We start from the raw sequence: 12,406 nt of genomic DNA, 5'->3' as shown, positions 1-12,406 counted from the left end.
GTGCTCTCACTGTATCCTTAGAAAGCTTGCATCCCATTATTGATCTAAAAGGCAAAAGTCACAAGTCAAGTCCTGCTTTGTTGAATGCTGCACCATCCGCCCACTACCAACACCCCTCCGACTGCACCAGGACAGTCCAGTTTCAAATTGACATCTGCAAACATGTTGCTGTTTACCAGGGTTGCGACTGGACGCTTAGCGTGTACAAGATGAATTACAAAGAGTCACAGTTCCCCAGTCCATGTAAATGAGACACAGGCTCCTCTCTCGGGCTCAAAAGCCTTATTGTCAGCAGATAGCTATCATTCTATCAGTGGCCTCTGAGCGAGTCACGGCCAGACAAGGCTGTTGTGGTGGTGGGAAAGTATTATATTTCTCTAGTTTGACTTGTCTCCCTATCACTCGGTCATACTGCCTCTCCAGATGGAGTGCGAGAGTGCTTCAAGTATGTTTTAAAGCCCCATTAGTACAAAACGTCCATATTAAAGATCTGTGGCCTTGTTTTTGTCATTTCCACCTCTATGTGCACCAAAGGCAGTCTGTTAGTTGGTCCACCACTCAAAGTCCAGACTGAAATTGCCATGAACTTTGGTACAGACATTCATGGTCCCCGGGCAATGTATCGTAGTGACCTCCTGACGTTTCTCCTAAACAACTATTTGAAAGCTTGCTCTTGAATTTGATACAGATATTCATGATCCCCTCAGGTTAAACCAGTCATGCTGTCAAAGGTCAGTTTCTTTCACAATTTAAAGTTAGTAATTACACCCTTGAACACAGCACAAAGAAGCCAGTCTGTAATAATACAAAACCCACAGTATGCTTTCTCTGCTCTTCCTTCCCTGCAGACGAGCACACATCACACCCCACGCTCCACTTTAACACATTTCCAACACCGCACTGATCACACTTCTATGATCAGTGTGATGGCCCAGCCCTCCGTGTCCAGAATCTGTGGATGTGGGTCTACGTATGCATTTATGCACATCTTCCTCCTGTTGGCATGGCCTGCAGCATTAGGAGGAAGCTCTGATGGCAAGTGCATTGTACTCAGATGGGTATCTGCAGCCAGCAGTTCTGCGCTCTGTGCAGTGCTGGGAACAGTAAACACCACGTCACTCATTTCCATAGCCTCAGATGTGGCCTCTGTGATAGCAGCAGCAGGACTGCAGCGTGGGAGGCGGATACTGTACCTGGAGACAAACACACTCATAGCTAAAGCAGCCATGCGCAGAGTTTTTGGAGGCAGTGGATATTTTTATACATGGCTTTTGCATTTATTATGATTCATTTTCATATAGTATACAACAGGATGCTCATATTATATTTCTCTTGTGGAGCTTTGTGCCATTTGTATTGTCACAGAAATGCTATGGATCTCAGATGCAATATGTTGTATACGGACAAAAAATAAAACAGAAGAAGACATCTAAAGGGATCATCTGCATGTAGAAAAAGAATACATCAACAGTAGATGTGCTCCATTACAGGAACCTAGAAAAAAAATTCTTTACCTAGTAAATTTGTTTTCTTATTAACTTACATGTATAAACAGTAGTTGCTGCAGTCTGTCAGTCTGAGCAAAAAACTTAACAACTAAAATATTGGAGACCAATATTCTAATAAATAACAATTCAGTACATTTATATCCATGTATTTATTTGCTATATTTTTTTTTAAAGAGAGCGATGTTTAAGTCAAGCCTAATGTTTCATTACACATAATATAATTATCTCAGTCACTTCTGCATCGTGAGAAATACAGCTTATTAAAAAAACACTGGTATTGGACCAATACTCTGTATCTGTTTATACTCAAAGCTTAGGTATTCGTATAGGGATTGAAAAAGTCGGATCGGTGAAATCCTTAAGTATTAGTAATGATCCGGACCTTTTCTCACAGACTACTCTCAGTAGTCTATATTTATCAAAGTACTGATCACTAGAGGTAAATGTTTTTGTAATTTGAGAGATAAACTGCAGCACAGGTTTTCTTGTAGCCATGAAGCATAGGAAAGGTCGAAGGTGATGGGTTCATCTGACATTGATGTTGCATGACAGAATCATGTGTGGCCATACAGTAAAAGAAAAACTTTAATACATGACCAATTGTGTCTCTGCCTGACTGAACATTTTAAAACATGCACATTATTCATGGTAATTGATAATGGAGAACAAACCCAAAGATACAGAATGACGTGAGAGAGTTATATATGGCACAGTATGAGGAAGGAACAGTATAGTTTGTAAAGTGATGTTTCGGCAACAACAATGCTTCAGTTTAAGTGAGACAAATGTTTATTTATTAGCCAATGATGTCAGACTCTTGTCCTCCTATGTGACCTTAATGAGCTGGAGGCAAGAAATACAGCATAATACAACGTCTTTTATGGAGTTCAAATATGTAATCAAGGGTCTCTGGGTGGGCACAGGAAGTGGCAGGAAGGAAGTTATGTTATAACCAAAGAACAGCGAGAAGGTCGCTCACAGGCTGAGGCAATGAACTTTAATAGAGAACGAGCTTTCAATTTATGAGAGGCTGACTGAAAAAAAGTGAGAATCTTTCCAAAAAACCTCAACACATCATACTTGATGTTTGCATCAGATGAACTTCTGCATTTTGAAGTTAAAAAGCTGAATGCACAGTCAAAGCTCATTTACTTTTGTTAATATATTTTGTAAAGTCACTCTGTGATCTCAAATTACATTGTCTGACTCAAATTATGTTAAACACTAAGCCGATTGGCTCTTAGATTTGACAATAAAGACCATGTTTTGTAGCAAATATTTTTTTGTGTAATTGTAATACTTAACGCTAGATTGTTGGCTATTAGTCGCATGTTGTGCAATGAAGGTTTCATCTGAAGACATATATAATAATAATAATACAGCTCATTTATACAACACACATCAAAGTGAGCAGCAAAGTGTTTCACAGGCAGACATAAAAAGAACAAAGGATAGCATACAATACCAAATACACGCACATTTCTACATAAATATATATTTACAAACACATGAATGAATCCGAACGAGGTCTAGAAACTACAAGTGGCCTACAGATCGGCTCTAACAGGATGCAACTGTTTCTTTAACTTCCTGTTTATTCTTTGAAAGCAGCTGAAAACTGTCCCACTTGACCCCAGTTTTCTTTCAACGCCCCCTGCTGCTACCGCCTGCTCTCGTCCACTTCCCAGGCGAGGCGCAGTTCATCTCGAACGAGCCTAATATGTTGCAACAAACATTTTCCGATTACAATTCAAGTATGTTCCCAGGTGTTGTATCTATTATTCAACAATGATGGGAGAAGAAAACACCGTCTGTGCCACACGGCCAGGCTATCTGATGATGAAAAAAAACAGAACATCTCTCATACTGTTATCTGCAAAAACAAAATCAAGTCGAGGACAGGAGATGTCGTCATACAAATGCTGCAAGAGGAGAAAAGAAAAAATAAATATTGTGATAAGTCACTGTTACTGACATGCATGGGACGGATGAAAACACCTACGACAAAAACCAGAAAAGGTCTAATAGAAAAAATCAATAAAGGAAAGGAAACAACTATAACAACAACAAGCATTTCTCCATTTCTTCCCTGTGGCCCTTGTTTTTTGTTGCTAATCATCAAGACACACACACATACGCACCCTTTTTTTTTAGTTTCAGATAACATGATTTTACAGAAAGTACAGCTGCAGAGGAATCCACTTTCTCCACTCAGCAAGTCAACAATAAATCTGACATGATCATCATCGGTCCCACATCCCTCACCAAAACCAGTCACAACTTCTGCCTCACCATCGACAACTCTACTCTGTCTCCCTCCCCACACGTCCACAACCTTGGAGTCATGTTCGGCAGCAACCTCTCCTTTGAACACCACGTCAAACAAATCACCAGAACTGCCTTTTTCCACTTAAAAAACATAGCCCGTCTCCGCCCATCACTCTCCTCATCTGCTGCTGAAACTCTGATCCACGCCTTCATCACCTCAAGAATTGACTACTGCAACAGCATTCTTCACGGCACATCATCCAAAATCCTAAATAAACTCCAGTACATCCAAAACTCTGCTGCTCGCCTGCTCACCCACACCCGCTCCAGTGACCACATCACCCCTGTTCTCCAGAACCTCCACTGGCTCCCCATCCCACAACGGATCCAATACAAAATCCTTTTCCTCACTCATAAAGCCCTCCACAATCAGGCCCCCTCCTACCTCACCGACCTGCTTCACCACCACACTCCATCCCGTCGGCTCCGCTCCTCTGATGCCAACCTCCTGTCTCTTCCACTCAGGACCAAGCACCGGACATGGGGTGACAGAGCCTTCTCCATATCTGCCCCCTCCCTCTGGGACTCCCTCCCCAAACACATCCGAGACTGCACTGACCTTTGCACATTCAAATCTCAAATCAAAACCCACCTGTTCAAAACTGCTTTTAATGTGTGACCACTATTGTGTATTTTATGTTTTTAGTGTATTGCTTTTATATATGATGATTTTAATGTAAAGTGTCTTTGAGTTTTATGAAAAGCGCTATATAAATAAAATGTATTATTATTATTATTATTATTATTAACAACGGCACCACCAGCAACTCCTCCACCTTGTGCAACTTTGCGTAATTCAAGGAGCAGAAACGATGCATTGTGCATTTTTTTCCCCCCTCCTTCACGTTTTTGTTCCAAATGATCAGACTATGAGGAGCTAAGGTTAAACAGGCTTATCCCTGACCAAACAGCCCTTAAGGTGATTTCTTGATTGTTTTTGGGTCTGAGTGTTATTATGGAGGAAGGAACTGGGGCGTTATCAGCAGCAAAGGCAGACTGCTAGGAATGAAAGGGATTCAGAGAGTGGCAGGCCGGCTTGCCTTTAGGGTTGATGTAATGTTTATATTGTGGTCAGTACAGCCATTTCCTCCTCCTCCCCATGCAGACGGGCCCAGTCAAAAGGCACAGATACAGTACACAGGGCAAAAGGGTCATTGGCTGAGTCCCAGCCAAGTGTCTTTCACGATGAACATTAAGTATAGCTCCTCAAGTGAGAGTCTAAAGGAAACCTTCTGAGAACAAATCACGTACCTTGATATTTCCCACCAAATACCTCAATATCGATGTTGTAGGGTTGACCGTTGATGCTTTTACAAAATATTTACACAGTGAGATTTTTGATAAATGATCATCAGTAATGTGGATGTCATGACTAAGTGGATGAAGGCAAATAATAACAGCCTGGGAAGTTCAGAAAATGACAGCACTTTACTGTAAAGCAGCCTTTAAAACCAGGAAAGACAACACTTATGCCATATTAAGATTTCACAATATGCTACATCTTAAATGATATATAGTCACATATCACAATATCAATAATATTGATTTATTGCCCAGCGCTACTTCCGACTATGTGTGTAATAACAATCTCTTTCTTTTAGTGGCGTCCATATAATAATAAACTGATATTACTAGTGATTTTACACACAGGCTATCTCTAACACCATAATGAATTCTATGAGGTCTTGAGATGACAGACAGACTAGAGCTTAAAGCAGGGACGGAGGATGTACAGATGGGCGGAGCTGAGTCCCAGTAGATGCATAAAAAAATGACGTCCATTATCTGAACTTCGGTATTTCGAGGGCAGTACTTTCCAAATGGGACTTTGAGTTTGCGTTATTTCTGCTCTCTGAGTCAGTGCCAAGGCATAATGGCTTGTTTTGTTTATTTAGTCAAGAGGAAAATAAGTGATACTTAGGAAGAGAGCCAAGGGCAATAAAACATTTGGGAATCATAGCTCAGATAAATCACATCCCCAGAGGTCAGATTATCATGAATATTTGTCTGAAAACATGAGATTGTCATACTTGTGTTTCACACGCTGGTATGTGACCTTTACCATATTGTTGTGGAGCTTGAGGAGGTTTAGTTTGTCAGATAGCAAACAGTTTTATATCCATTCCAGCAACAGCTGCTCTTCAGTTCAAACTTTGGCTAGTTGTGTGTGTTTACTAAGTGTATATATACCACTAAATTAAAATGCCTTTCACCGCACATACTATATATAAACACCTACCAAACACTAAATGTATCTGTTGTCGAGCTGAAGTGTTCATTCTTGACCTCCGAAACAACAGTTGAGAAAACAATCTCACCACGAAGTCCTATTGGTAACTGTTCTGGAGCTTTTGATCAGATCAAATGATCTTCATCAGCAGATGGAGTTTATGTTGTCATGAAATTTTAGATGTTCAATTGTCCATGTTATATATAGTATTTTAATATTTGCGTGACAACTGAGGTATAAAGGTAATAGTATCTGGTATTGAGTTACCAAAAGAAAACACACTGATCCAACTTGAAACAGATGACTTATAACTCTTTAAAGTCAAATAGAGTAATAAGCAAGTTCCACTTTATGTCAGCACCGTGACAATAACTTTAGTCAACCAATAACAGAGATTTTAACAAAATGTAATAAACAGCCATGGTAATTTTTTTTTACAATAATACAATTCATGTTACATATATGTAAGACTTGAAAATGTCTGACTTTTGTGCCTTTTTTTTTATAATTTCAACAAGTCATAGCAGGAAAAAAACAAGTTTAACAAATAACGTAACTGTAGTGTTCATGCGCTCCATTTAGAGTCTTTATTTCTCGGGCTGTGGTTTGTGCATACGGTCTCACTGGCATGGCTTTCTGTCACACCTGAATGGAATGCAGTCGTCATTAATATTCTATGTCACACCTGTGCTTTCTCCGTCATGATAAGTTCAAATGTATCCCCTGAAAAAAGGTCTGTTATTGCTTTATTAGGTTAGCTAACATGTGTGTGTAATGGATGTGTAATGGATGTGTAATGTTAGCTAACATGTTAGCTAACATTACACATCCAGACAAGATGGAGACATATTACCATTCATTTGGAGTCATTCCTGACTACCTGATTAATGGAAGTCCAATATTTACTCATCACTTTGTATTGTTTTGGTCTCTACCAACACCTTAGAAAAGTATCTGGGTCTTTAGCTGCTACATGTTCAACCTTCTAAATATTGTAGCTAACATTACATCCTGCTAGCTAACATAGCGTGTCTACTGTATCTGCAGTTTGTTAGTGGACATTTAGTACTGACACATACAACGTGTTGATAAAAACTTTAAACAAAGACCTCTGCTTGCTTTCATTGAAAATGGGCTTGAAGAGCGGGAAGAATGAACCATATGTGAAATCTGCAGGCCGCACCACCCGCACTAAGATTATGACCAGGACCAAAATTATTATCTGTGGGTCATTAATGCAAGTGACCTCCGTCATTACAGACACTCATCTAAGCCATTTTGAATCATATCTTAAATTAACAGTGTTGTGTTTTTTAAGTTTAACTACGCGAAGCTGCAGCAACCTACTTTTCTGAACTTGTTTTAAAAGAGGAAAGGCAAAATAGAGTGTTTAGTTATCAGACTTATTCTTTGTGTAAATATGAATCTGAGTGACTGAATACTGTTCTCCACAGCGTCGCTTATTTTAGCACATACTGTAGTGCTTACCGTCTCCAAGTTGGCACAAGGTGACTCAGCTGTAAATTTGGCAGATTTGTATAATTGTAGGTCACATTTGAAAAGTTTGATAGCATTTCGCTTTTCTTCATCTCTGTGAAGCACTTCTAACTTTGTGAACAAAATTGCTTTACGAATAAGGTTTTATTAAAAACATTATTTCATTTCTTAATCCTATTTTCTCATTCAATGCTGAATTTTGTTCTTAATCTAATTCCCTTTGAATTGAATGTTTAGCTTTTGACAGTTTTAAGTGACAGATATTACAGATATAAATACATTTTAAGAACTTATTGTAAGTCAAAAATAATAATAAATAAATAAATAAATAAATAGATAGATCGTAGTTTGAATTTTGATGGATTTGTGAGTTAATAAACTAATGTGGCTATCTCAACCATCGACGGTGGGGATCTTCATCACTGTGGGGAATCTCTTATATCATAAAAAACATCTTCTCTGATGGGAAAGTGTAAATGTGTCACTAAATTGCACATAGTGAGAAACACTCCCCGTTTACACTCTCTCTAACAGAGCGATGGTGTGAAGCTCAGTCACACTGACACCCTGTACAAACAGCAGAAGTATAGTCAGATATACGTATACTTCCTCATACAGGCTCTTCCTCCTCTAAATGTACAAAAACCACCCAGCATCACAGGAGCTTTTTCTTACTACCGGATAGTTGGAAGTAATGGTTGATTGGTCGCGTTTTCAAGAGGACTTTCGTAAAAAATAAAACACACACCCACATGAATTATATTTAAATTAAATGTACTTTTGGTGATGATGACAGTATATTCTGTTACGCTGACGTTCTCAGACACTGGCAGCCTTCATCCAGATCCTCAAAGAGTACTGAACCCTTGAACTCGTCGTGCACCTCTGCGTGGAACCGCTGTACTTCAGAAAGAAGAATAGAGTCCCAGAGGACTGAAAGGAAGGAAAGGGTCAGTGTTGTGAATAGAAAGAGAAAAGTTAAGGAGAGGACGCCGGTCTCCAGGAGCGGCTCGGTGAAAGGGGCAACATTTGAAGCAGAATAGACCTTTTCTTTCCCGGTTTCCTGGTCTGACCTTTTTTGAGTTTCGAGACCTATTTTACTCTGTTCTATTCGATATCAAATTTATAATTCTAATTTGCTTTCACTTGCATGACTTTAATTAAGTACAATATTTGCAAAGCATGTTGTATAAGATTTACAATGTAAGTGTCATTCTAAATAATAGGGAAAAATATAATACAGCTGCTTCTTATAGCTTATCAGGTACACCAAACCAAAACTAAGGCAGTCTAACACAACAGCCGTGTATTAAATCCTACCTTCATGATAGTTGTAGAAAGTGAACAGTCGATTAGTCAATATCATTGTGTTTAGTGTAATATTTAAAATAGACATATTTAATTTTAGGTACAACCTGATGTGATCTTGTGTGATGCAGGGCTGCTGTTAAGTCTACGCTATCATCATCATCGGGATTCAATCATTGACCCTGGCGTTTATCTTTGTGGTGGAGAGAACGATGCATGTTTGAGCAATGATGCCATGTGTTTAATGTTTAGCTGCGTGGTTAACAGACTGAAAGGCAACATCTCACTGAGTGACTCGGTGCTGCTTGAGTTTTGGCTAATAAGTAATGTGGAGTCAGAGCTGTGTGTTCAGTCCTGATATCAGGACACAGATGATAACCAAATACAGCGTTGGAGTTGTGTGGACAGGAAGTTGTGTGGAGAGGAAGTTGTCTGTCCGTGTACGTTATTGCATGATCTTATTTTTCAGAATGATTAGCGATGGTCGGGTATTACCAGGATCTACTTCCTTGTTTGTACTAACTGACGCACCACAAAAATTATTATCATTTCATCAGTTACAATTGGAGTTTATCCTGTAATACTGAGCTTTTGTGTGTGTGTGTGTCTCTTCAGAGCAATATGAAATTCAAGTTAGTAATTATTTATTAGAAGTTTAGATTTTGTAATTATTTACACATGGTGGTTATTTTCCAGGCTGATTCCTGTAGCCTGTTTAGATTTGATATACTTAAATTTGGGCCCACATAATGAATCAATAATTAAGTGTGAGATATCTGTGTCTATATGTACTTAAGTTTGGGAAATATAAGCATGTTTGTCCCTTCACAAATGATTCAAATCAGGAAATATCCGATCGACATATGTTGAGATTTGATATCCAGCTCTTAATCCACTGTAATTTATTTCCTGGGAGTGTGGAAAGGGTTTTGAAACCTTTATGTTGGGTTCATGTTCTTCACATGGTGTTTCACTGGAAGGGCCAGGTTACTAAAGACTGTAGTTTCAGAAACAGAGGAAACATCACCTGTTTAACAGTTCTATCAGTGGTTGCTAAATTGACTGATATCCTGTGACATTGAACAGGTGGTTGGGGTTCTAGTTGATGCTTTGAGGCTGTTTTAAACACAATGCTGACCTCTGCTGGTCATTTCATTTTGTTTTCTCTGTCCTTAACTCCACAGATCTCTCGAGCAGAATGTGGCAGTAAGTACACATGTGCTGTTTCTTCGTTTTGTTGTGTCAAATTTCTCTCTTTAAAGTAAATATATATATATATATATATTTTGTATTTGAAAGAGGCTTGTTAATTACATAATTTCTATCAATATGTCTGCAGAAATGTAGCTATTTTAAAATATTTGTGCTTATTTCTTATTGTTGGTCTTCTTCTTCTTCTGAATGTAGTTGGTGAATGTGGCAGCAATGAAATAATAAACACAACAACAACAACAACAACAACAACAACAACAACAACAACATTTGAATCCAGACCAAACTGCAACATCTCCATTGGGAACAATGTCTCTGGAGTTGGTTCGATCACTGGTTTGATTCCTGGAGCAAGCTATGAAGTCTTCCTTAAGTGTTTGAACTGCTGCACAGTGGCCACCACGAGTAAGTGTGCTTTTTTGTTGTTGTTCAGTCACTTACATTCCGGACTACAACCACGTCTACAACAATAACTTTTATAATGCCATATCAAATACAAAGATGATAATACTGTGCAACACAAATGATGAGTGAAAAATGAATTCCTTTCCCCACAAACTTCTCTCTCGCTCACAGAGCCTGAAGTAGTCAGAAACCCCACTGTCACTGATGTCACAACATCCTCTATATCTGTGGCGTGGACTAAACCAGAGGGAACCAGCTCTTTCTATAGAGTACAGTGGACTGATGGAGAACTTAATGAGACGACTGCAACATCTACGATGATCACTGGCCTGACTCCTGGGGTCAAGTTCACTATAGTGGTCACTGCAGTGGCAGCTGATAACCTTACTGAAGGAGAGAAAGCAAATGTTTCTCTGTATACAAGTAAGTACACGTTTAGTTTTGGCTAACATTGTAAGATGGTCCATATGAGAGGGGAGTTGAAAGTATGAGGACATTGTGCTTTTACTTTGTAGTGGTATTTCTGCACTTTGTCATGTAAGAAAAACATTCTGCTGCCATTGTTTTTTTCTTTGCATCTATCTCTATATATTACACAGTCGTACAGATTTTATTCGAAGACAGTGGTTTTCATTGTCTCTCTAAATTTGTTTGTTTTTCTCCCTCATCTTGTGTTCATCCTGCGCTCACAGAGCCTGAAGTAGTCAGAAATATCACTGTCGCTAATATCACGACATCCTCTATATCTGTGATGTGGACTAAACCAGAGGGAAACAGCTCTTTCTATAGAGTACAGTGGACTAATGGAACAGCTAACTGGAATGTCAGTGTGTTTGAAACAAAAATTAACGTCACTGAGCTGACTGCTGGAGTGCGTTACCGTTTTACTGTCATAGCAGTGGCTGGAGACAACAAAACAGAAAGTGAAGTTTCTGAGATTTTTCACCATACAAGTAAGATGATGGATCACACTTTTGTTAATGGCAGTGCTCGTAGTCTACTTGGTGCCTCATCCTTACTTCAGACACTGTCTACTGAGAGGGAAATCATTACATCACCAGAAAGAGAATGAGAAAACAAAAACATCACATTTAATACAATAACTGTTATCAAAGTTTGGTGATTTTTTTTTTAAACGTCTCAGTTACACCAGTGATACACATTTTACTGATAGAGAATGGTCCTCTCCTCTCCTCCTCTTTGCTTTAGAACCTGGTGAAATTGGGGAACCTACTGTGTCCACAAGCACCTCCTCCATCTCTCTGAACTGGACCCCACCTCCGGGTGAGGTGTTCAAGTACAGGTTGGAGTGGCATAATGGTGGAGCGCTCATGACCGTTACCACCAAGAAAACCTTTGCCGTGCTCTCAGACCTAATCCCTGGCACGAGCTACACAATCTCAGTCATTGCCGTCGCCGGAGACAATAAGACAGAAGGACACCCTCACACGTTCTCCACATTCACAAGTAAGCCACGCTAACCCTATTTAACATTACCAAATTAAACATGCACAGTTGTGATAAAAGTTGCTCAAGAGGTTTCCTATTTACACATTCCCATTGGTAAATGTAATGTAAGAACATGCTGGAAAGCTGTAAACAACCCGTTGTATTGTATGTATTCCCCTCATCTTGTGTTTTCTTGCATTCACAGAACCGGCTGTGGTCAGGAATCTCTCCGTCATCGATGCCACAACATCGTCCGTGTCTCTGAATTGGACTGAACCTGATGGCAATGCTAGCTCTTACACAGTTCAGTGGACTGCAAGAGGAGACACCATTAATACCACCACCACTGAAACCTATTTTACCATCAACCAGTTAATCCCTGGGGTCCAGTACGAGATTATAGTGGCTGCTGTAGCTGTAAATCAATCAAACGAAGGAGAAGGAACCTCAATAACTTCTTTCACAAGTA

At 39.4% G+C, this 12,406-nt stretch overlaps 1 protein-coding gene across 1 annotated transcript in view; it reads left to right on the top strand.

Moving 5' to 3' along the window:
• The window catches only part of LOC116392281 (receptor-type tyrosine-protein phosphatase eta-like), a 29,410-nt gene that overhangs the window by 4,189 nt on the left and 12,815 nt on the right, over window positions 1–12,406 (top strand). The window contains exons 2-6 of the mRNA XM_031863600.1: window positions 10,056–10,077; window positions 10,279–10,488; window positions 10,660–10,911; window positions 11,698–11,955; window positions 12,143–12,403. Of these exons, the coding sequence (XP_031719460.1) occupies window positions 10,056–10,077; window positions 10,279–10,488; window positions 10,660–10,911; window positions 11,698–11,955; window positions 12,143–12,403 (1,003 nt within the window). The remainder of the gene's footprint in view (window positions 1–10,055; window positions 10,078–10,278; window positions 10,489–10,659; window positions 10,912–11,697; window positions 11,956–12,142; window positions 12,404–12,406) is intronic.

Source organism: Anarrhichthys ocellatus, unplaced genomic scaffold, assembly GCF_004355925.1.
Source record: "Anarrhichthys ocellatus isolate YVR2014 unplaced genomic scaffold, GSC_Weel_1.0 scaffold2, whole genome shotgun sequence".
NCBI classification, from domain to species: domain Eukaryota; kingdom Metazoa; phylum Chordata; class Actinopteri; order Perciformes; family Anarhichadidae; genus Anarrhichthys; species Anarrhichthys ocellatus.
The sequence above is the reverse complement of the archived record's forward strand: the minus strand, read 5'-3'. Positions and strand labels throughout refer to the sequence as shown.